Source organism: Xiphophorus hellerii, chromosome 12, assembly GCF_003331165.1.
Source record: "Xiphophorus hellerii strain 12219 chromosome 12, Xiphophorus_hellerii-4.1, whole genome shotgun sequence".
Taxonomy (NCBI): Eukaryota; Metazoa; Chordata; class Actinopteri; order Cyprinodontiformes; family Poeciliidae; genus Xiphophorus; species Xiphophorus hellerii.
In genome coordinates, this window is record NC_045683.1 from 29,388,340 (window position 1) to 29,414,206 (window position 25,867).

General features: G+C 39.2%; 1 protein-coding gene across 3 annotated transcripts in view; it reads right to left on the reverse strand.

Moving 5' to 3' along the window:
- Nucleotides 1-234: 234 nt before the first annotated feature.
- ppp3cca (protein phosphatase 3, catalytic subunit, gamma isozyme, a) overlaps nucleotides 235-25,867 on the reverse strand; it is a 38,261-nt gene continuing 12,628 nt past the window's right edge. The window contains exons 3-14 of one of the 3 annotated variants that reach the window (XM_032577961.1): nucleotides 25,468-25,592; nucleotides 21,481-21,592; nucleotides 20,276-20,421; nucleotides 20,058-20,197; nucleotides 17,162-17,239; nucleotides 13,687-13,781; nucleotides 13,458-13,583; nucleotides 12,976-13,053; nucleotides 12,321-12,405; nucleotides 11,000-11,097; nucleotides 7,223-7,249; nucleotides 235-4,787 (exon numbers count right to left, since the gene is read on the reverse strand). In XM_032577961.1, coding sequence (XP_032433852.1) covers nucleotides 4,627-4,787; nucleotides 7,223-7,249; nucleotides 11,000-11,097; nucleotides 12,321-12,405; nucleotides 12,976-13,053; nucleotides 13,458-13,583; nucleotides 13,687-13,781; nucleotides 17,162-17,239; nucleotides 20,058-20,197; nucleotides 20,276-20,421; nucleotides 21,481-21,592; nucleotides 25,468-25,592 — 1,271 coding nt within the window. In that variant the 3' untranslated portion in view covers nucleotides 235-4,626. The remainder of the gene's footprint in view (nucleotides 4,788-7,222; nucleotides 7,250-10,999; nucleotides 11,098-12,320; nucleotides 12,406-12,975; nucleotides 13,054-13,457; nucleotides 13,584-13,686; nucleotides 13,782-17,161; nucleotides 17,240-20,057; nucleotides 20,198-20,275; nucleotides 20,422-21,480; nucleotides 21,593-25,467; nucleotides 25,593-25,867) is intronic. The other 2 variants (XM_032577962.1, XM_032577963.1) reach the window with 2 other exon arrangements.

Here is a 25,867-nt window from a genome sequence, read left to right on the forward strand (position 1 = left end):
TCTTCGGTCAGGAAACAGTGGTACCGATACAAAGACAGGGCGGAAGAGTCGAAGATGTCAAGATTTTTGGTGGGAGTGACCGAAATGAGAGAGGTTGTAAATCAGAGGGACAGTTCAGGTTTGGACATGTACTGAGGACGGACACTTGGATACATTAGATGAGGGAGAATGAATGTGACGCTACAACAGAGAGGAAAAACAGCTGTGATAACAACATTACCACAGTCAGTCAAATCAATGTTTAGAATTTATTTTATTCCCCCCCCAAAAGATACATGTACATAAACAAATTCATGGCCTTGCATGACATATGCGATATAATTCTCGACCCTTTATTACAGCTAACATAAGATTTTTTTTTTTCCAAACATTCTTAAAGATATGTTTAAGATCTGACAGGAGTCAGTACACTGTATGGCTCACCCTGGAAAGCCTTAAAAACAATTTCCAACATCACAGATATGAATGTAAACCAAAAAAACAAATACTTCATTTCCTGGGAGAAGTCCAGAAATCTATCGAGCCGCACTGCAAAAGGTAACATGTTCAACAAGTAACTCAAGTTCAAAGTCTTGTGTGACTACAAGCTTCCCCACATACACAGGAGTCCTACACACTTTATGTGTAGAAGAAGAAAAAATAAAAACACTTTTCTACATCCATTTCAGTTTTCTAACTGAAATTAAAACATTCCCTGTCAATTTATGGCAAGTTTTTCAAAAATATTTTTTTTTTATGAAACCTGCAGATACCAGAGACTGACAGGTAGGAAGGAAGGACACAAAAGAAGTTGAAGGGTTTAAAGGAGGAAGGAAGGATAGAAAGAATGACAAAAAGGCAGGAGGGTAGGAAGAACACAAGGAAGAATTGAAGACATGAAGGAAAGACAAAGGGAAAGAAAGCAAAAGAAGGGCAAGGAAGAAAAGCCCAGAATGGTGGAAGGTCACAAGGAGTAAAAACCAGGAAAAAATAGAGATAGAAGGGTGGAAGAAAAGAACGTGAGAAACAAGGAAACAATGAAAGACAAGGTTAGGCATAGCAGGAACAAATGAATGACAAGAGAGCAAGGAAGGAAGAGTTAAAGGACGAACAGAATGAGGGAGAGAAAAAGGAAATAAAGGAAGGAAAGACAAGGAAGTCAAAAGGGAAGGACTCAAAAAGGAAAGACAAAGAAGGGTCAAAGGTCAGAGATGAGGACACCTGGATGGAAGGAGCAAAAGCTAGGTAGGAAACAAAAAGGACAGACAAGGAAGAAAGAATGGAAGGAAACTAGGAACGAAGGACACCATGATGGACAGAAGGACGGACGTTTGGATAAAGTTTTCTTTTTCCGTACTTCTTCTGACCAAATTCCAAAAAAAGAAGACTGCGTGAAAACCCTGCGGATGCTGCCCCTCGTTTTTGTACTCATTTAAAAAAGAAGCCGTCAATTTACCGGACAATACCGAATCTTAAAGCTTACTTGCACCTACCTTGTTAAAAAAAAAAGAAATCCAATGCAGTTACAGCCAGGTGTGTCGGAGCACCAGTTTCAAAAAACGGGTTTTAAAGGGCTGGGAGTGACTGTGAACAGACGAGTGCCTGAAGAGAGTTAGATCACTGAGAAAAAGGGAAAACACACACACACACACGCCCACACACACCGGGTGTCTCAGCAGGTGTCGATGGCCCCACAGAGTTAGAGGGGACGGCGAGTCTTTTAAAAATACTACATCTCTGAGTCAGCCCTCCTTGAGATGAGGAAAGTACGGTTAGGCCTGGAGTGCGGAGGCGCTTCCTTTTATAGCAGCGTCCCCGCTGAGCAGAGTGACTCAGTCCATTGTGTCTGCGTACGGCGTCGTCAAAGCCGCTTGGCGTTTCCAATCTTCTTCTTCTTGTGCCGTGTTCACGGCTATGAGCCAAAAAGAATCGTCAACCTGTATATTCAACATGAGAACAGTGAAACAAAAGCTGGGCACGCCCCAGTTCTGTTTTTAGAGTCTTCAAATGGAACTTCGAGAGTCAAACTGAGTCGAACACGGTTCCAAACGAAGCAGTTCTTGGGGAGAAGGGTTGCCAGTGTCCACAGCACTCCATAAATATCTCCTTTTTGTGTGAGAAAATAAAGTTATTGTCCGTTTTTTTTTTTGTTTTTTACAGAAGCCGGTTCTCTTAAACTTGATATTCAAGACTTCGATCCAACAGTAGCTGCGTCTCCACTGACCAAGTTATTGCGCAATTTGACGCTTCGAAAATAAATTTGCTTAATGGAAGCATAGTAATTTCGAAGAAAAAAATAAGTTTTTCTATCAAAAGTTTTGGTGCTAGGATGACGTGGGGTGGCTGAATTGAAAATTGGTTTATTTTACAAAACTCAAATTTAAGCACATTTTCTGCGTCATGAGTCACGTTAACAACCGGACGTTGCAAACCGCAAAGAAGATGACGGCAGGAAGGAGTTGGAAGATCGTGACACGGCATGTTTCTAAATGACTCATTGCGTTAATTAATTTAGTCATGCGGCATTTTAATTGCGTTTCTTATTGAATAAAAACACAACAATTGCGAAATTGTGTTTGTTCCGACATTAGGGGAACAAACAAAGTTTTGCGCGCCGTGGTAACGGAAACGCAGCTAGTGTGACCAGAGCAGGAAGCATGTTGCCTGAGAACCAATGATGCCATCAAGGCAACAGCGTGTGTACCCGATGGCAACTGTGATTGCACAAAGTGAGGGTACTTTGTTTTATTTTATCGACACATCCTTCATATAAACGTCGTTCCTGAACAGCAACACCTGAACCTGTTCATATGGATACACACAGAAACCGTCTTTGGGAAAAAGACAAAGGAGGATTTCAGTCTCAGAGTATTGAACGATCATTTACATTAAAATTACATTCAAATGACAGACTTTCAGTACCGTATTCAAATTCTGTGGTCAGTTTCTGAAGCTTCAAGCCTTCTGATTGTCACACACTCCAATTTCTCCTAAAGAACCATCATATAACTTTTTTTTTTCCTCACCCGACCTCCTTATGGAAGTCTTATGTTAGGAACAGGTGTGATGTTAAGAGTAATATTCCTAATATTTTAAAACAATGTGGAGTTGTACAGGGTTAAAGATTTAAAACATCTTTAACATCTAGCTTTAGCATTAGTTCAGTTACTGCAGTTGATCATGGAGTCTATTTTGTAGAATGTAGAGTCTTCTCACTGCAGAGGTTGAAAGCCCAAAATGTGTACCATTCAGCCTTCCTGTTGTCTGCTCCAAGTATTGCTCTCTCTCGCTCTCCTCCAGCCTGAATGAAGAACAGACTCGTCTCCAACTAAAACTGTCTCCTTTAGGACAGCTTCCAAAAACCTTGAGTGTTTTCACACCTGATCAAAAAACAGTCACATTTGTTGCATTTTCATCGATTCGCTTTCACACTGCACCTTATCAAACCATCTAAACCTTTCAGTAAGCTTTCTACCTCCTTGCCTGCGGTGTTGCTGCACCAAGAGCCTCTGAAACGACACAAAAATCTCTAAAGAACACACCGAGCGTGACTTCCTTCTTCACAAAATGTAAACAAAATAAAAGTGGTGTCAGATTGTAGCGGTTTTAGGATTTCTCTTCCGTCTTTGGCAAAAGACCACGCGCCTCGCATGTTTGTTTTGGTTGTATTTTCCCAGAATGCCCTGCATTTTACTTTCTACTTCTGGAGCAGTCTGCTGTCCGCTTGACATTCACATATGCATTCGAACAGCACCAGAGTTCACTCAAACCGAACCGAGGTCGAGGTCTGCAGGAGGACCAGAGTTCGCTTTTCTGGTCTACATGTACGTCCGTCTATGCGTCCACACCTCCCCAAACGAACCGGACTTTCTAAAAGAAACGAGTTGGAGTTTGATTAAAGCAGACTAAACTGTGCTGGTGTGAACTTTGTAACGACTTCCACTTTAAATAATAACATTACAACAACCTGGTGAGCATGGTGCATTCACTGATTGGATTAAAGATCAGAACTTTTGAATTTCTGACTGATCAATAACTAGACAGAGAAGATCAAGTTGACCATCAGTCAAGTGAATCACAAAAACGAAACACCGCTCCGTACGGACCGGAACCGGAGTCCAAAGAGGCTGTTCAGGACAGTATTTGTACTTTTCCCTTATTAAAAATGCATAACAATAATTAAAAAAGCTAACTTGAAGTGGCTGAAATGCCTACATAACAAGAGCTCTGGTTGATTCTCCCTTTAAAAAGAAAAAAAATTGTTTCACATGAGTTCAGTGTCAGTTTACATTTACACAACTGTCTTCAACCATTACTCGCTATTAAATAAATCCAATATATATAAACTGCAATAAATAAGATCAGACTGCCCCGGCAGGCTCATCATTCAGTATGTCGCGGTTTTTTGTCTTCTTCTTCTCTTGGTTCTTGGAAGTGTTTTCCCAGCACTATGGGCTCCACCAGATTTTATCCACTGAAGCTGCCGACTCTGTGGTCCACGTGAGCAAAAGGTGGACAGACAGTTTCAGCAGCGGAGACAGACTGACAGACAGACGGACGGACAGAGACGCACACAGAGCTTGTTTTGGGAGCTGGGAGTGGGGCGGTATGGGTTCTGTGAGGATACGGGAGGTCCTGCGCCTCCCTCTATCCGTCGGTGCCGTTCTTGCTGGGGGCGTTGGCGTTCACGGCCGTCCCGTCCGGCTGCTGGCCGTCTTTGCGCGGCGGCATCCTCTCGTTTATCCTGTCCAGGCCTCGGGCCTCTTCGAAGTTGCGAATCTTCCTCGTGGGAGAGAAACCTTGAATGGCTGGAGAACAGACAGGGGGAGGGAGGGGAAATAAAAATTGAACGTGAAGAGAAGTTAGAAAGCCTTTAAGCGCACCGTATCTTGTATTGAGAGGCTCAACTAAAAGCGGATCTCAGGAAAACAAAGGACGAAACACGGCCTCTGCCTAGCGCAGTACATGGGATCTGTGAACACAACACATGCATGGGTAAAAAAAAAAAAAAAGACTACTAAAGTTCAAACACCAGTTGGGACAAACCACAACAACAAAACACTCCACGTATCGTAAACTTACGGTCATGTCCCAAGACAGCCGAGGAAACCAGAGAACATGTGCAAATGGAAAGCAAACCAGAGAGGAAATCTTCAGACAAACTTTTCACATGTGAAGTGCTAAACTTAAGGAAACAAAAGCTCAACTAAGTCCTTCAAAATAGTCTTGATAATATCTGTGATGGCGACCTATTTGTTTTAACTCATTCTTCAGACTAATATAATTCCACAGTCTTAGCCGTCTTCCTTAATTTGAGTTAACTAGCAAGACTGCTAAGGGTCAATTCTGGTCCCTGCACCATACAGAGTACTCCAGTTAACATTAATTAATATTAAATAAATAAACACAACAGATTTATTCAAGAAATATGTTCCAGTAGTTTTCAATAATAGTCAACATACCAAAGATATATTTCTATTGAAAATGTGGTGAAAGGTGAAAACAAAACGTCACTGGACGAAACGCTAAATATATCAAAACACATTTTTTGATGTAAAAGGAATCCCAATAAATTAAGCAAGAGTTACAAAACAAATTAGGCAATAAAAGTTTTTTTTTTTTTTGAGTACATGTCTCTGTTGATTTTAAGACTGGGGGCAAGACTGAACCCAAACACCATGGACAGGAACAGAAAGCTAAATCTACAAGAAGGGTAACTCAAGCTACGTGGCTGAGCAGTTTGAAACGAGAAGCTGCATTTCAATGCTGAAGGGCAGCGTTAGATTATGACCCCAGTGTGTTCTGATGCTACACAGAGCCATCTAAACAATGTGTGCAGCTGACTTCGGCTTGTAATGTGAAGCATCCCAATTCCGTTCTGAATGGATTTGATCAAAAACGTTTCTCATGCACTGGCCGTCACTACGGAGCTAATGAGGCGGTCGGCGTAGCAACAGCCAAATGGTGTAACGGGATTAGTTTCTGAAAATATCCCAGGCGGGGATGTCCCTGATCTTATCTTAGCCCCGTCTAAGCAGGCTTTTCTCCGTGTGGGGAGCCAAACTTGACCGGAAAACACTTTATTCAAACACTAAGAGACTCCTCAGCAACAAGGGGCCCGGCAGGTCCCAAACCTCAATCTACAAACACGGACCCCTCAGTAACGCAGACTGCTCTTTAGTTATGTGGAGGACCAGAAATTCATTCAGCTCCGGGGTTTCCCCCAGAAAACTAGCTAAGCCCAATCTTACGGGCTTAGCTAGTCCACCAGTTGCCCCACTGTATCAACAACAAAGAAAATATAGAGGTGCGCTAAATAAAACTAGCATTTCTGTAGATTTTGTATGTAGAATCACATGAAATTATCTTTTTGTAAATAGATAATTGTTTCATTATACATAAACGTAGCTTAACCTGTCTTTGCCGTCACTGTTACTGGTGTATTAAAATAAATAAACAAACAATGCTTAGTCTGGTGGGGGTGTCAAGTGAGGCCTGGGGGCCCGCCAGGCTTATAATATACTGAGAGAAACCCTGAGCTCCGTTGGTGAAAATATTTAGAGATGCACCAATAGAGCCGAGAAAATCAGAGATTTTAATTGGTTATCGTTCCACATGATTACATATGATCATCTGTGATTGTATCTCTATTGACAAAAATGCAGCAAAGCTTGAAAAGATTTAAACCTAGAAATGAGTCGACTATCAGCATGTACTGCCATGCATTTTGTTTGGATTAGAAAAATTAGATAAAGATTAGATGGATATAGAATGCTTCAGCGGGGCAGTAGGAATGTACTTTCCAGCCTGCCATTTTAGAGCAAAATCAAGTAACTATGTTCCTTTCGGCTATTATAAAAAATGCTGTATATGTCAAACATGACTTAAAATAAATTTGGCTTTGCAATTTGACACCTTAAAATTGGAGTTCTGTCATTTTAAGAAGCTCCTGCTCCGTCAGAGACTCCGCCTTCAGGAAGTCATTATGACAACATTTCTCTGTTAAGCCGTTTGCAAACATTTTTCAGAGCACTGGACTGAGAAATGGTCCCAACAAAATGTGACTGATTTTGTAAAGCATCAGTAAAGTATTTCTTACAGCAATATGATAACTAGTAATTATGTTACAAAAAAAAAAGACACAAACAAGAAAGAAAAGTCCACATTTCAGGGGTGTTTATATCTTTAAAGGGTGAAAACCACAAACACAAGACAGACAAGGGATGCGAGTCACATTGCATACCTTTTGCTTTAGCTGCTTCAATGGTAGCTTTGTTATTAGCAGTTTGGGAAGGAGGGAAAGAAAACGGAGTCATCAAAAGTGGCTAAAAACAACACATTCAACAGCAAAATCAAGTATCAAGCCTTTCTGAGACGACGAGGAGGGACAAGAGAGCGACGGGAGTCGTCCTCAAAACCTCTGAATAAAAAGGGTGGGAGGTCAGAGTGAAGACAACTGGGACAGTGTTGGTGTTAAAGGGTCACGAGGACTTATGTGAGGAGAGCTGAGAGGGGGATTTACCTCAGCTCTAATAGTCGGACTGGGAGGACTATTAGTGCCACAATGACCAAGCAGGGCGACGCAGCGGGGCGCTCGTACGTTAGCTCCTGTACGACAAATCTAATCAGATTTTTTTTTTTTTTAATCTCCATGTTTTACTGAAAAAAAATACAAATTGGAAAGAGACTGTGCAACCGGATGAAGCATGACTGAATAAAAAGCTGTTCCCAAAACTACTGCAAGGCTGAGGTCACACAGCAAGGCTTTGGATGCTCAATTCAGATTTTTTGCTAAAATCCTTCTCTTTTGTTTTGCATGGTCCTTCGTGAACCTAATTAAACTCCATCGCAATGAGACGTCTGTGTGAAAGGCTTACAACACCAGTAAAAATGAACGATATTAAAGTTATTCAGCTCTATGGAGCTGGTAGTATCGTTATATCGTTACTAGATCATAGCAAGATGAAGGAAACTAATAGAAAGAAAGCGCAACTAATAGCAATAACATTTTGTTGACTGCAGCTTCAGCAGTGAAGTCTGGATGTGCAGTCAGAGCGAGGAGTGGTGGGTTAGCGGCGTGTTAATGGCTTCAGTGACGCAGACATCTTTCATAAGTTCATAATTATAATTTTCAGTCATTCTATACATCTAACTTCTGCTGATGCAGAATTATGTCTTATGTCTGTGACGTAAAAGCTGGATAAAATGTGACGTGGCCGTTCAGACTGCAGACGCTTATTGATGGTGGCGTTTGCCTGCTGTCTGAACCTTATTTATTCCAGATTCTGCATTTCATTGGCTCACAATAGCTCCGTCTCCATTAATCAAGAAATTGTGCAGATTGAAATTCTGAAAATAAATTTGCTTAATGGAAACAAGGGAATTTAGAAAAAAAAAATTTGATAAAAAGTTTTGCATCAGGATGAGGTTTTAGGATTTCTGTTTCCATAAGGTTTTCCAGTCGTATTGAAACAGACGTATTTTGTAAAACTACGACAGAAACACTTTTTGACATGACACGAGTCACGTGATCAACAGCTGGATGTTTCTACTGGTGAAAACCAAGAAGATGACAGGAAGTAGATGGAGGGTGATGGTTTATCTTTGTTTTTATCAGACAATCTGCTGCCTGCTCCACCAGAGCTCTCACAGCATCACAGGTAATATAAATTGTGTGTCATTCTACTGTGTAGAATCCATAACTCTTCTGTAAAACCACAGACTACATTTTAACCAAAACGCTGCATAAGTAGCTGCTCCAACGTAGGCGGAGCTTGTTGCCCCAACGTCTGAATAAGAGGCCCACGTCTCCTCTGATTGGCTGATAGACGATGAGTGTTAGCCTCATGGTTGAATAATGAATATATACTGTATCATCTAACTGTTTAATCTGTTGCTGCCATGATTTCTAATGAGTTATCACATGAACAAGTTTAGGGAAAGAACATCGACAAATTCTTATGTACGTTTGTAATGGAAATGCTGCTAGTGATTCCTTCTATTCAACTGCTCTTACTAAATGCACATTCTTAGCAGATTTAACATTTAACATGTATTTTTTTTTTAATTTAAATATGGCATTAACTGTGGTCTTCATGGTTGGAGCCAGATTCAAGCTCCTTCGCTGAAGGAGAAAATCAGAGATGAGTAAAGAAATTCTCTCTAGTATTTCACTTAAGGGCACCAAATTAGTATAAACTAAACATTTGAAACAAGAACCTGAGCAGTAAGAGAAAACTGACAATAAGTCCTGACGCTGAAGTGTCCTGGCTGATGTGAAAGCCGTGGCGAGCCGAGCTGACACGGACCGTGGCATTCTGTAAAAGGTCACAACATGTGGTTTCTCCTTCGATCGCTCGACAGCTTCTGTAAGCCTCCAACATGGCCGATCGTGGCTCCCAGCGTGTCCTCTGGCGGCCCGCACCGGGCGCTGGCCTTTAGATCAAAGGGTCAGGAGCCACTTCCAGGTGACAGGCTGACCCGCCCACACACGCACACCTCCAAAAAAACCCTCCGCCGCATGGGGCTTGAGACAAAGTTTAGCCAGCGCTTCCTGTCATTGATCTGGAGTCGTTCAAAGAGGCGAGTGGGGGAGGGAAGCTGGCCTTTAACACACAGCATGTCAAAATAAAACCCTTTATTTTGCTTTTGGCTTCTTTTGCAAACGGGTTGATCTGGTGTAATTGAGAATCATACTTTTCCTGCCTTTAAGTCTAACTGGGATAGAAAACAATAAGGTGTATCAAAAAGTTCTGAAGTCATTTTAAAGCAGGTCTAGAATTAATAACGTCAGAAAGGTTTGCCAAGTATTTACGCCTCTTTAGGTTTTTCCACCTTCGATCATTTTACAACCACAAACTGGTGAAGAATAATTAAACGGCAGTTTGGTTCAAGTCTAGACTTTGACTGGACCATCCAAAAATGTGGATATACTTTCTGAACCTCCTGGTTGTTTGTTTAAATAATTCTCTCCTTGCTGGTCTACAGGTTCAGCTGGACGGCCATGTTTTCTGCCTCAGCCCCATTCGTTTTCCACCTCTAATTAGATCAGAGGTCTGCAACTCTAAAGAGCCATTTTTGCCTTCAGTCCAGCTAAATAAAACTTGCTTAGAGCTGCAAATGTTAAACAAAAGTTCTCCCTAAAGTCACTTTTCATTTCTGATAAATATTTACTATGTAAAATGTGTTACTTTTGGAAAGCCTCAAGTTTAAAGTTGAGTTTAAACATGTTTAAAGTTGACAAGAATTTTGAAAATATCACTAGGAAACAATGCGTTATTGGAAGACTTTAACAATACTTACACATCAACTATAAAGTCTTAAAAAAGGCAAACATTAAAAAAAAAACCTCAAATAAATAAACAAACCATGCTTAGTCTGATAGAGGCACAAGTAAAGTCTGTTGGCCCGCCAGCCATATGATACACTGGGGAAAACCCAAATACACGCAGCATTTAGAATGCAATTTCAAATTCTTAATCATGCACTCAAATGTGTTTGTGAAAGTTTGTGGTTGTACTGGGACAAAATGAGGAAGAGCAAAGTTGTTCTGCACTCAACAGCATGATGAACACTGATCCTTTCGGTAGGAATACTGCTCACATTTTGGTATTTACACTTATTTACTAAGTGACACTGTGAGTCGCTGCCAAGAAATATTCTGCCACATCTAACAGCAAACGACACTTGCTATATTAGTAGAGATTACATAAACAATATCACAGATTGAGCCGTGCTGAAGTGGGCTGTGTTAAATCTGGACAAACGCAGGCTTTTCCATTTTCCCCTATCTTTTTGCTTACGTGGTTTAAAAAGTATTCACCTTCTTGGATGTTCAACTCTTTTTACTGATATCACAAATCAAACATGATCAACAAAATGTGTCTATTTGACAAAAAAAAAAAACAGTGACCAAGTGTAAAACTTATTACAGGTACTTGATATGAGATTTACCAATCTACCTTGAAGAGTACGTTTCTGTGGCACAGCAGCTAGCTAGACTGAGTTAGAGTGAACTTACCGTTCTGTAAAGTCTGCTTCCCCCCTGACAGCACTCCCACTGGAAGAGTTCCAGTAGGGGTGAGGCCTTTCAGCGTTAGCACACTCTCACTCTCCTCCCTAAAACCAAGCAAACAGACACAAAAAGGTCACTTTACAGCAAAGAAGGATGCAGAAAGACAGCAAAGACAGTCCTGAGGTCAAAAGGTCAATCATCAGGGGTTACTGACCCCAGCACCTCCTCGTAGAAAAGTCGAATTGCACTGAAACCAAAAATGCTAACGTGTGTCCAGGTTAACTTGTGAAGCTGAAGCAGTGTTTTCAAGGGCTGATTACCAGTGTTTCACTTGTGTCATCACAATGATTTTGATTCACATTTCTGCTCTTGCCTCAACCAATTTAAAAATATTACGCAGAAAATCTGAGATTTGAATAAATTGTAAAAAATCGACCAAAAGTAAAATTTGAGTGATCTTCTACCTGCAAGTTGGAAAACTCTTACAAATGGTTTATATCAACAATTGTTGCTGTTGTACATTTTTGGTTCACTTCTGCTACTGTGCTAAAGGCAGAGCTAACTTTTTTTTAGTGCTGTAGCGATTTTGCTAACTTTGAAAACATTTAACCCCATCAGCTTCCCCTGAATTCATTTTTCCAGATAAATCCTAAAGCGCACATCTACTTGACTGTTTTGTAAGCTTGCGGTGTTGATTATTGACTGCTAAGACTGCAGCTCTGTTTTCTCTGATCAAGCTCTTTGTTTTTACCCGAATAACTTCATTTCAAACAAGAGACACACAGGAACCAAATAAATAAATGTGAACACAAACAATATCTAAACATAAACACAATATAGATGGAAATTGGGTTTTTGTTGCAGGTGCTTGTAAGTAGGAATATATTTACAAAAAATAATAAAGAAGTATAATATATTATAACAACATATTATAATATATATAAAAAAATCAACCTCGTGGGACCATGAGTTAAAGGCCTGTTCCAATTACTTCCTGGTGTGCAATGAGAAATTTGGTCCCATTGAGGGCGATATGCTATGTTTTTAACACATGCCTGGCACATAATGGGCATCATCATGGTTGAAGTTAGCACAATAGCACTAGCTTCTGCTAAATACCTCAGTCGTATAGCGCTTTAGCAGTACCGTGACAAATGTTTATGATTAGTGCTTTAGGGTTAGCGCAACTAACCTATTAGCCAGCACTGCCCACCACTGTCTACAGTGTATTTTAAAGAAACCACAGGACTGATTATGATCCATAGCTAGATGTAGCAGTGTAAAATTTCAAACAAACAAAAGTAAAGCACTGATCAGAGAATCAGACCTGAGAACTGAGAAAACTCGTGCCATTTTCCCCACGGCACGAATCTTGTTCCGGATCACCTCTTTGCGCATCGCCGATGTGCCACCTGGAAACAGCGCAGACGGTGCAACGGTTATTTACTCCCCCCCTCTAGAAATATTCGGCTTACACCAATTTGTGAGATGAAAACATAGGATGAAGAGATGAGCGGTCTAAGAGCTGCAGAACAGCTTTAAAAGATGTCAGGTAAGTTTTGTTTTTAATTTAATTACAAGAGACACTAAACAGTTTCTGTGGGGGTTTTTTAACCTCATTTAGTCCTGATATATAGTTATTATCAAGGATTAATAGTATTCAGAATGGGACTCCTAAAAGGGTTTCCAATAAAACCATCAACTCAGCACTGACACTTCAAATTCAGCTTTAAAAGGGTCCAAACTGATTTGGCATTAATCATAGAATGGCCATGTCAGCAGCAGCGCTACTAACAACTAAAAGCCTGACAGAATCCAAATAAGGGTCTAATAAGTTGCCTAAATGGCTTCTTTTGGGCAAATTTACTGAATGTTAACAATTGAAATATTACCAGTTTGTTTCCATTCAGGCCAATAGGGAACAAAATGGCCAAATTCAGAAGAAATTTGTTCTGCTGAATGTCATTTTCTCATTAGGTTACCTTCATACAGGTCGTCTCCTTCTGACATGAGCTCATCATCGGAGCAAATGTTTAATATATTCACCAGCATCTCGGTCACTGCGCGAGAGAAAAGGCAAATTCAGATTTCAATTTAAATCTTTCAACTATAAAATGATTTTTTTTTAAATCGACGACAAAAGGGGTTAAGCTGGAATATTTTGCAACAGCTTTCAGGCAAAACAGGAAATCAATGTCGATGTCCAAAAAGTAGTAAAAGTAATAAAAACTGAAATGAATGTTTCAATATAAAAACTTTAAAAAAAATTATTTTTCACATTTACAGGCATTTCTGTGTCATGCTGTGGGATCACTAAAGCTGGATCAGTGAAAACAAACATGTATTGTTTGAACTTTTCCTTCAACAAATGTAAACAAAAAACCCCCCTAAAGTTCTCCTTCATGTGTTTATTAAAAAGAAAAATATATTTTGTTGAAATTTGCCTCCTCATTTACAAACTCACCTTTCTCTCCAACAAAAGGCAAACTCCAAGTGAAGACATCCATGAAGTTGGGCAACCAGTAGGGGTGGGGGGAGCAGTTGAACTGTCGGATGTTCATCACATTGTTCTCATATTTTAATACAGCAGCTAAGATGAACATGAAATACAGCAGGAGTCAATGCAATGACTAGAATCGGGGAAAAAAACAATAAACACTACAGGAAAAAGACAACAATAAAAAGATTGAAACCTTTGTTGTTGTAGACGTCTAAATAATTTGGAGCTGAAAAGATTGTGATTAATGACGGGAAGCCCGTGGTCTGGCTTTTCCTGTACATCCTGTACCTGTGGGGGAAAAAACAAGAAAGTCAGATCATCAGTTTGCCAAGCCGGAACATTTCACATACAGCTGTAATCTTTTCACATGAAACAAAAACAACTCAATGTTTTAATGGGATTTTATGTGGTAAGATAATAAATAAAGGTAGTGCATTTTTTCTATTTTATTGTAAAGCTTAGAAAGAAAGAAATAAAACAGCTTCTCTTCAAAAAAAATGACTTGAGATATTTATCAAAAACGATGAAGTTTTTTTTTAAAAAGGTCATGTAACATTTGTGGCTTTAAACATACAGGTGTTGGTGCGATGTAAATGGATTGTAAAGGCTGCAGACCTCTGCTGTAGAGTCTAAAACTGGGCCGTTTATGTTGATCAAGTCTCCTATACACAAATCTCCTCCCATCACAAGAGTAGAAACCAGCATGTGATCAACAGCAGTGAAATCAGACCAAACAGGCATCAGTGTCAGACTGTTCCAGACAGGTTACGATGCAAAAGCCACAGATTGATATTCTAAACTGTGTGGAAATGTGTAGGTAGAATGGATTTTTCATAAACCACACACATACAAACTCCAGGAGGAAGGCAAACGGGGTGGAGAGGCTCCTTCAATCCAGTTAAAACTCGCTATTTAGCACCGTCTGATCATCACAACTATAGTAGCTATTGCTGCAGTGTATCTGCTCCATTTAAATTTAAAATTGGTGAAAAATCAATAATCCTCAATTGTGATTTCTTTAATCTGTATCTTTATTAAAGAATTCATACAAATTTATTACTACGCTTGTCAGCGTAATACATTTTGCTGGATGATACATTATCCCAGAAGTGGTTACTATAATGAACAATAATGTTGTTGTTTTGAGATTATTTTCAAGTTACGACAGCTGTACGATAATACAGAAACACATTCTCAGATATAAACTTTAAACTCTGATGAACATTTACCACCAGAATTGGACGACGTTTTAAATATAAAAAATAAAACAAAATAATAGAAAGAAATAAAAATAAAACTGTCTGTAGAAATTTAAAAGAGGCCTGCCAAAGCATGTGTGTTGGCTTTAACCTAACATTCTGATGGTGAAAATTAGCAACAATGCTAAGGTGAACTAAAATGTAGTCAATAGCATGCGGAGTATCATTAGTATGTTGACTAACATGGACTTACTCCATTTAGTATGCAGGCATTAGTGTGTAACCTAAAATTAGCAACAATGCTAAGAATAGCTTAAATGCTATCAGTAGCATGTCATATCACCAGCATGACTTAATCCACTCAGTATGACAAACTTAGCTAATTAAAAAAAATTAGCTAAAATGATTATTTTAGGTTCTAGGCTAATGTTAGCATGGGGGCTATCGCAAGCCTAATCACTAGCATGTTGATACTACCAGCAGAATGAGAGTTATCGCTAGCATGTTGACCAACATAAAATAACCATTCAGAGTGCAAACATTTATGTATATGCTAAAATGAGCTAAAGTCCTAAGGTTATCGTAAATGTTATCAGGAGCATGTTGACTTACATTGACTTACTACGTTCAGTATGCTCAACTTAGCTAATAAATCAAAAATGAGCTCAAATGCTTATTTTTTCACCTATAACATCGCCATGGGGGCGACTGTGGCTCTATGGTAGAGTAGTCGTCTTGCGATCGGAAGGTTGTAGGTTCGATTCCAGCTTCCTCCTGCCACATGTCGATGTGCCTCTGGGCAAGGCACTTAACCCCAAATTGCCTACCGATCTGCGTATCGGTGTATAAATGTGTGTGTGTTTGTGAGTGCGACTGGGTGAATGTGACTCTAGTGTAAAGCGCTTTGAGTGGTCAAAAATGACTGGAAAAGCGCTATATAAGTTCAGTCCATTTACCATTTACCATGGTAACTCAAAATGGCAACAGAAGCAGCGGCTCCCTTTTGGAGATCGAGTCGCACATTTTGATGTAATTATGCTATTTGGGGTGCATGCAGCGGTTTGTGGTTCTTGGGCGAAGTTTTTCACCCATTTTGTCGCCATGGTAAGTCGAAACGGCAAAAGTAGTAGTAACTCCCTTCTCGAGATGTACAGAGGGACGCATGCGCAACTTGAGAGAGAGTCTAAAACTAACCCGGACGGGAAAGTTTGTTCTCGAGTGGAGAAAGTTGACACCAGGAACTTTCTTCCTTTGAGAAGGAAGAAATCAAAGATGGTACGTTTCCAACTACCTTAGAGTTGAGCAGTACCCCGGACGAGAACATCTGTGAAACCACACCACAGACAGAGGGTGGTCATTTTTTCAGTCTTCCCGAAGAAAACACTAACCCGGACGGGGAAGTTTGCTTCGAGGAAAAGAAAGTAGACTGTGAAATCGCAGCTACTGCTTTGACTGGGAAAACATCACAAAACAATACTCAGGATGAGAGCACAGTCCTTGTGAAGGATTCTTCCAGAGATCCCGAAGACAAAAACTAACCCTGACGGGAAAGTTTGCTCTGAAGAGGAGAAAGTTGACATCAATTTAACAAGGAAGACATCAAAGACAGTACGTTTCCAACTGCCTCAGAATTGAAAAATGCTCCGGACAAGAACCGAGACATTTCAGCCTTCGCTGCAATTTCAACGTGAATGCTACATTAAGTATGTCTTCTGAAATGTTGAATGACAAACATTTGCTGCCCAAAAGAAGAAATTATGTGGGATAAATGTTTGTTATTGATGTCTGGTCTTTGTTTAATATGCTTTTCCTGGGTTGTTATTTACTTTGGTGGCATTGCTGGGTTGCAGACATGCGACAGGTGAATTTGGTAAACTTTTATAATCCCGAAAATGCTAAATCATGCAAATGGAAATTATTGAGATCTTTTTAATTTATTATGTGATTAATTGATTTATTGTTTATTGTGACAGGCCTACTTACTACATAAATTCAGTAGTTAAAATGTATTAAAAAAAGTTTGACGATAACGTTACTTTCTCCCTCCATCTCCATGGAGACGATGAAAGCAGAAGTCTGCACCTCCTTTCTGCTAAATTTGTCCATCTGTTATCAGGGTGTGTTAAAAAAGAGCTGCAACAATTAGTTTGGTAATTGAGTATTCTAATGAATTATTCTGATGATTGAGTAATTTGATTTTTTTTAAAAACCCGGCATATTCTACAGATTTTTCTTTTAATTTTTAATTAAAAAGATTTAATAAAATGCCTGATATTGTCACACTTTTAAATCTTTGACTTGCATACAAGTTTGAAGACCTGCTAATTTTTCTTTCATCTTACAATTCATGCAGCTCTTTGCTCTGCTCTACCACATATAATCCCTTGTAACACTCTGAAGCTCGAGGTTAACTTGTGACAAAAGGTGAAACGGTGTGAGCGCTTTCCAAAGGCACAGCAGAGTACTCACCCTGCATCCTGCGCTTCATGGGCTCTTATTACCGAGAGCAAGTTATTATTAACCAAAAAGTCACAAACTGCTGCGTAGCTGCAAAGGAAGAAAAAAAAAGAAAGGGGACAACAATGTTATGACATTAAAAAAGAGGTCAAAGCTTTTCACAAATTTGAAAGCATTACAGGAAACAACATAAGACCGCTTGAGACCAATTACCTGACCGACTCTTTATAGCTGCTAGCTGGAAAACATATCCGTATCTCTTCATTATTATATTATAAAAACAACATAAACTGTTACTTTAGAGCTCCCAGTAAAACATAAACATATTTTATTCACTATAATTTTTTTTTTGTTCAAATTAGTGATTTATATGTCTGAAAGGGGCTGGTTCTGTTTTTACCTAGAAAATGCCACATCTCCAGTCTGTGGCCGAATATTACTGACCCATTTTCACTAAATATACAGACCAAAGTGCATCTGTCGACCCATTTGTGAAGCCCTGCTGAATGTGCATACTTCCTCTGGAACCAACCTTCATAATAGGGGTGTGCAAAAAAAAAAAAAATTCATTCACATAAGAATTGTACGGAGCTCCTAGAGGGACTTTGAAGGAAAAAATGAATTATAGTGCACACTAGATACCGTCTCTTGCTGGAGAATGTTTGTTTTTTTTTTCTTCAATGTCCCGTAGAGTCACAATTCTCACTTATTAATGTCCAAAAATTTATTTTAAAAGATAAAGAGATGAAACAAATTTGCCGTTTGTTGGCCTCCATTTTGTAACTATGTGGGAATTTCTGATGTCGCCACGCAGACGGTACTGGAAAGTACGCATTGCGCTGAAAGCACCATAAAAACAGGAAACTACAAAAAAAAAAAAAAAAAAAAAAAGAGAGAGAGAGGAATTCATCTGGACTCGTCTTCGTTGAAGGTAAACATTTTGATTCATTTTGTTTTTTACAGAATCTCCAGAAAGACCGAGCTAGATATGAGCTTTACCTTGTGGAAGGCTCAAAAATGAACATTGAGAACTTCAACAACACAGCAAATGCTACTGCTGAGCTGAGGTACATTCTCAGTGGTGGGATGTAATGACGTAAGTACTTAGTTACTGTATTTAAGTTTTTCATGTATCTCTTATTTTCCTTCAGTAGATTTAATCGTGGGTACTTTTGACTTTCACTCCACTACATTTTACAGTGAGTATCTGTACTTTCTACTTCACTACACTTCTATAAATCGTTGCGTTACACGTTACATCCAAGTCAAATCTCGCTTTTTTTGATTTGCTTGTTACTTTGAAAGTCACGACTGTCCGCTGAACCCCTGCAAAGCCCCAGAATTTGTCGGACATCCAGATCGTTTTAGTCGGGCTCTCCCTGTCCTTCCCGGATGATCTGTCCCACTGTGTCTTTCTTAATGTCAATGCATATGTGATGTGAATGGCGTCAAGTTTCACGTTGCGCTACAACAAACTGCAAACATGGAGAATAATATGGACAGCACAGTAAACGTGAAAACAGCCAACAAACATGCCCATAAATGTGTACAACTGAACGTATAACTATCCATTGATATACGCCTTGATTTTTATATATCTCCAAACTTTTTGTCATGTAGGTTTTAAGGAAAAAATAAATCTAATTATCATTTTATACTGTTTAACAGCGGGCTGCCATTTGGGCTTGTTTTCATAGAGCTGGCTGCTTGTTTGTCTTGCAAGATCTGGCAACACTGTGTAGTACCTGCAGAATCACTAGCACCCAAAATGGAGTCCAGGAAGGATAGTCGTCCAGAAGACCTGCGCCACCTTATAATTATTTAAGTAATTAGTGTTTTTTTATTTATTTATTTGAGTTAACTGGGTCAAAAAAAACGACTCCTGGAGATTCCGGTGCCAATATATTCAGTAAGTACTTTTACTTGATACTTTTAAGTATTTTTAAAAGCCAGCACTTTCTGACTTTCACTTGAGTAAAAATGTTAATGTGGTACTTTAACTAGAGTACATTTTTGTCTGTTTATTTGTACTTTTATAAATTGTTCGAGTACTTTCTCCACCGCTGCATATTCGACCATACAGAGCTTTGTGCAAAGTGTTGTGTGATTGGTCAGAAGTTTGTTGCTGTGTTTTATGCAGAAATATACGAAGCCCATCCAGTGACTCGGAAGACAAAAATAAATAACCGTGACCACCTGCTGTTATAATTAAGTTGTTCCCACAAAATAAATAAGTCGCTCCCATAAGATACTAAGTTGTGGCCACGGTAATTTTCCCATGCCACCAGATGGTCTTCGTGGAATTGCAGCAATGTTGATATTTCTCTTCAACTAGTACGCTTCCACTATCTGATTTTTTATATTCGCTGGCAATGTGAATGTGGAGCGTTTATCTAACGCGGTGACAAAATAAGCACATATTTTCAATTCTTCTCTAAATAACTACATAGACTGTCAAAAGGCTAAAAACTATACTGTCTCTTCGTGACACTTCGTTAAAGAAAAACTGAGTACGCAGGGAGTCATTCTATCTAAGCAAGTATTAATATTTAAAACTTAATAAATTGAACAAGACATCTTAATGTCTCCATTTGTCATTCTGCCTTGCAAAGCAGACAGGGGTAGATCATGAGGATACTTCACACTGCAATAGGTTAAACCAAAGATCTTTGTGATAGGCGTTTTGAATCCAAAATCGATTTTGAATCAAATTGTGAGACGACAAAAGATTTGTAGCTTCTTTTTAATCAGTAAAACCAGATTTCAGAAAGCACCTTTTGAAAGTTCATCAAAAAATGTATCTATTACAGCTTACACCTGGTATTTTACTAGGTTTTATTTCTTAGGAAAAAGGGGTTGTTTATTTCACAAAAAAGCTGTTTATTGTGCAGGGAAAGGACCAAAATACCTGAAAAAGTACGAGCAGCCTCGCACAGAGTTGTGATTGAAGTGTTCGGCTGTCTTTTCGCTGCCGTAGTCCTCACCGGGGTCAGCCCAGATCAGGTCACACATCGGCCCAAACGCCGGCGGCTCTTTAAATCTATCTAACTATTGAAGACACACACGGATAGATTTGACACATTGGTGGGACTTGGACTCAACAACGATGGCTGCTAGACCACTGACTTTTCTTATGTCGTCTAAGCAGTTGATTTCTGGCGAGAGTCCCCCATGAACACACAGGAACTGCTGGTTGAGCAGGGCAGCGAGTGGCAGGCAGTCGAAGGCTTCCATGCAGGCGTCGTATACCCGCTCAGAGTATTTGATTTTACCTGCCAACAAAAACACATCGACAAATCACAGATTACCGATTAGGTCAGGAGGAAGTCGGCCTTTTAGCAAGCAACAGAGCCACAGCAATGTGTACATGATTAACACTGGAGGTGAAAAAAACGGAGTAACTGACTGTATAACTCTAGGTGACTTTAGGACTGACCTCTGCTTTAAATTTAGCTATTTTATAATTTAAATAAATTCTTCTTAAATGCAAGTGAAGTACTTGCCTGGCCCTGTCGCAGTGAGCAATAAATCCATCACGACGTTTGTAACGGTCATGGAAAATCTGGAAAGTCACGGGATTTAATTTTTCATTTTCAAGTCATGAAATGTAATTTCTCTGGCGTGCATACAGCAACACATCAGAGGTGTCTACGTATTCATGTCTATGGTGCAAACTAGCTACTTCGTCCTGCGTGTCAGATGTTTGTAGTGTTTCTCAAAATGGCGGCTTTTCAAATGCTGTTAAAGAGGAGCGTCTTTTTAACCACTGGTGTCCAAATTAAAAGTTTTGCACTCAGTTTAATTTATCATGCGATTAATTGCTTATTGTGACAGACTTACACAAAAGCTTTAAGTACATGCAGACAAAACACACAAATTCACATGCACACACACACCCCTGCTGCAAATTGAACTCAGTAGGTGTGCAGCTCTTTGAAAAACATCAGTGTCATGCTTCGCTGCTTTTCATTCTCCAGCTACATGAAAAGGAAAGTTGTCTATTCCGTTGGGGCGCTCATGCTGATAATCTGTCAAAACTTCAAAAATGTTTATTTATTTAGTCTTTATTTAACCAGGTGTGTTGCTTCAGAACAAATTCTCAGCCTCAACAACGACCCGTTCAGAAGAAAATGAAAATATCATACAGCAGAAAACAGAATTCAAACATGCTAGTCCTAGTTAAAGCTTGTTAGCCAATAGGTCACCGGGTGCCGCACCTCTTTGCCCGGACTGTCTGAAATCAGACTGACTAGCTACTAGCAAGTGGTATGAAGTGTGTAAGAGCACACTAGATTGCTTAGCCTTGACATGGAGGAAAGTGGTGCACTTACATTCCTGTTTGAAGGTGAAGTACTCGGTGAGGTGCCGGCACTCGTGGTTCCCACGCAGGAGGAAGAGCGTAGTGGGGTGGTTGATCTTAAGCGACCAGAGGTAGAGAACGCACTGCAGAGAGACAACAGCAGAGAGACGTGTTGGGAAATGGAACAGGGGAACTTTGGGCATCAGGTTGATTGTTATGCTCTGAAGACTAAATATTCAAGACATAGTTCTTTATTTGTCAGGCACCAGTGATGTACTAAAATAAGTTGTACAATTTCTGCCACCAATAGCTGCGATTCCACTAACCACAGAGTTGCGGAAATTGAAAATAAATTTGTTCAATGGAAACGATTTCGAAGAACCTGACGTTTCTCGACTTTAAAAAAAATTGCGCTAAGATGAGGTGGTTTTTCAGTCATACCACAACAGATGTATTTCGCAAAACTGCATAGAAAACACTTTTTCCGCATCACACAAGTCACGTGATCTACAGCTGGATGTTAGTACGGGCAAAAACGACAAAGAAGGCGACAATGATGGTTTGTTCTGGTTGTCTTTGGACCAATGTGTCTGAAAAGCTGGATCCATCAGAACTCTCAGCATCGCAGAGTTCAGAAAAAGTAGTGTCATTCCTGCCATGATTTTAATGACTTATCGTGTGAACAAGCTTATTCACATGTTATTTTAATTTAATTTCTTATTTAATGGAAACACCGCAATGGCAAAATTGTGTTATTTTACAAAATAGCGACAAAGATATGTCTACATTGGTAATGGAAATGTAGCTACTGCCCTTAATATTTTGCCACTAGGACAGCATTTTGTCCTCTACTGTAACATTTCACAAGGTTGAGCACAGAAATGGTTTTTCGACCATTCAACGTTGGCCAACCAGAGTCCTGGGTTCTTGCTTATCTTTGCTTCTCTTCAGCTCAGCCCACGGGTTTTCTACAGGAATTAGGTCTGGGGACACAGAAGACAGTTTATTTTGAAAATCTCCCAGTACTTCAAAAACGTTCCTGCAGCTCGTCGTAAGATACACAAGCCTACAGTCATATATTAACAAAAGTAAAGTATAAATAAATCTATTCAATTTATTTTAAAAGAAAAAAAAAATTACTGCCATAAATAGCCATAATTGTATGTTGTTTATAGAAATACACAATTATTTTATTTGTAATCAAGTTCATTACAGGGACTTTAATTAATTAATCTCAAATATCATATTTTAATCAAAAACTGCATACAAAAGTAAGCAACATTTTCCATTCCAAAACCATTTTTGCTGCTACATTATAGAACAAACATACATTAGCTCATCAACAAAGACATTTATTGTTTTTAATCTGCTTATTTCGGTTATTCAAGCTTCAGATTGGTGCAAAGTGCTGTTGTACAAACCCAGCTTTTAAGTGTTACTGTGACTTCCTTGAAAAAAATCTATCTTTAGAAATGCCATTAGCATTGGGGACGTCTGCACTGCTGCTACATGTTTAGCATTGAGATTCTATTTTAGTCTTGAATAACTCCTCTCAGCACAACTCAAACACAACAGTAGTCTTTTCCAGTGTCCCATCCGATCGTTTTTTGAAAGAAAAATCAACCCAATGTAACCAAGAGAAGCAGCTTTATTGTCCATCGCTGTTTTTGGTGGATGTTGCTTGTGTGTCGGATTTACAGGTGTACCAGAAATGTGCGGCTAAAAGGTTTCCGGCGGAAACGTTTGTATTAATTCTGTAAAAAAAAAAAAGAAGTAGTGCGTTAAAATCGACATAATTAGTTACTCGAAATTATCGCGTTAAAAATCCCATCCCTATCTTTATCAAAAAAATTTTTTCCCCACGTAAGGTTGAATTTTTTTTTTCATTTTTCAGAATGAGTGGCTTAAAAGGTGAATTTATCTTAAGCCTTCTTCACCCAGAGTGTGAGAACTGATTCTGTGTTGTAATACATAAAACCTATTTATCATGGAAGAAACCAAAATATAATAAAGTCCTGGCAGTCACTACTAAAATAACAAACTTTCATAAATAAATTACAAGCGGTTCGAACTACCAACATGTGGAGGCAGGTCTCACCATACAAACAATGATTTGTTGATCTGTCACCAACTCATTTCATATTAGAAGCAATAAAATGTTTCCTCTCAACACACAAGAGGTCCTAATTAAAAATAAAAGAAAAAGAAAGAAAGAGCAGAGCAACATTTACAATCCAAATGAGGCAGCTTTCTACTCCGAGCTCAGACAAGGCGCTGTTCAGTAGCTGCCACTTGTCACTCTCAGCCCACTCCTTTAACATGCACACCAACCAGAGCCTGCTATTAAAGTCGATGGAAGAAGATGCCAAGGAAACAAGAGCCAGCAGGTGTGTACTCACGTAACTGACAATGTCCATAAAAAGGATAGAGGAGTCTGGGGGCGGGGGGTACAACTAGCTTTTCTTTTCATGTCCGTCATAAGGAAGAGAATCGGGAGGGGAAGTTTCTGGAAACGTGTCAAGGGGGCTGTGGGCGTGGAGGCATTTGCTTTAATGTGAGATTCTCTGTGTGTGATGCACATCAGCGTTATGTGCAGAGGCAGAGCTTAAAGCTAAAAGCAACAGACAAATTCTCAGAGGTTAAAGGGGAATTTCCTCAGTTAAGATAAGAAGAAGAAGAAAACGGAAAAAAACAAAGCTCTAACATGCTCTGAATGTTTTTTCATTCCAATGTTCATTGGAAAACTGCTGGCCTTCAGCGACAATGCAATGCTCGACGAGGCAAAACCGACTCCTTGTTACCAAGGTAACTGTGTCCTGTAATGCTTCCCACTATATCCATCTTATTAGCGTTCATGTGATGGTGAAGAAAACGGCCTTACAGTAAGGAGAAGTTCCCACCCTTCCTCTATGTGGCGACCTCTGTCCTCTCCCTCAGCAGATATCAATGTTACTGCAACGAGTCCCTAATTAGAAGGCAGCTGACCTCGTCTGATGGCAGCATTATGCTGCTAAATGTAGAACCAAGCAACCCTGATCATAATGCCATGGCAACAAGCTTGACAGTGGGCAACTGATGACCTTATCATTGGTAAATGCGACCATTTCCATTTCCATTCCCATTTCTGAAATGTTTCAGGCAGTCTTTGTTGCTAGCTTTGGAAAAAAAAAGTTTTTTTAAACAGCAAAAACTAAATCTACATTACAGAAAAATTAGAGACACTACCATATTTGAATTTCAATACCAATGTCTCCTTTAACATAATGCATAGAGTCTTTTCATATAAAAAGCAGGGCTTAAGCGATTAGTCAGATTAATCAGACTAATCGTGATTAATCACGATTAATTGATTATTGAAATAATCGTCAACTAATTTATTAATCCATTTATTGTGAACTGGAGTGTACAGACTCAAAAAAGCCCATTTGCTGGAGAGCTGTAATTTCGCCAAAATTATACAAAAATATATAAATTTTGCATTTAGATATATATATAAATATATATATATATTTTTGTGTGTGTGTGTGTGTGTGTGTGTGTGTAAATGCTTCCTACAGAAATCTCGGCAAGTGGCAGTTTTAGCTTCACCTGGTACAAATTATGGAATAAAATCTCTTACTAAGCACATTTTGCATCCAATCTGTTCGTTACTCAAGTAATGAACAGATCAGCCCTACAATGTACTGATGTAAAGTCAAGCAGAAACAGATGGGTTTTCCATATGATAGAAGTTTGTTTTAGGTTCAGACGCATCCTTTGCAAGAAATGATGAAGCGTTCACTAAAGGAATGCAGACAGAAATTTCAACCAGGGTAATGGAAGGAGGACAACCAATAGAACAGTGAGATTGACTAAGAATCCATTTAAATTTCATGTAATTTGGCAGACAAAAACTGCTTTGAGTTGATTTATAAATAATATTAAAGCACACAACTGTTACCTTGAAGGTTCAGAAAAACTTATGGAACTTATTGATGTGCTTTGACCCCTGATGAATTGTAATATGATTCTAGCTTACCTCGATACTGAAGTAACCTCGATCCACGTAGTCGCCGAGGAACAGGTACCGCGTGTTACTGGGAGAGCCTCCAACTTCAAACAACTTCATAAGGTCAAAGAACTGTCCGTGGACATCGCCGCACACTGGAAAGACAGAGCAAGCCTTCAGAACTACGCTTTTTCTTTTTAGCATGTGAAGCAATCTGAATTGTTGTCTGAGGGCCAAGGAGAAGCCCAACAGATTATCTTTCACAAGTGAAGCATTACGACTTTCACCGTAATGCTTCACCTGGCAGGTATATTTTTAAAAACTTTAAAAATATATATATATATTTCCTTTAAAAATATGCATTATTTTGCTTTTTACACGTAGGCCTGTCGCGATAAACGATAAATCAGTTAATCACATGATAAATTAA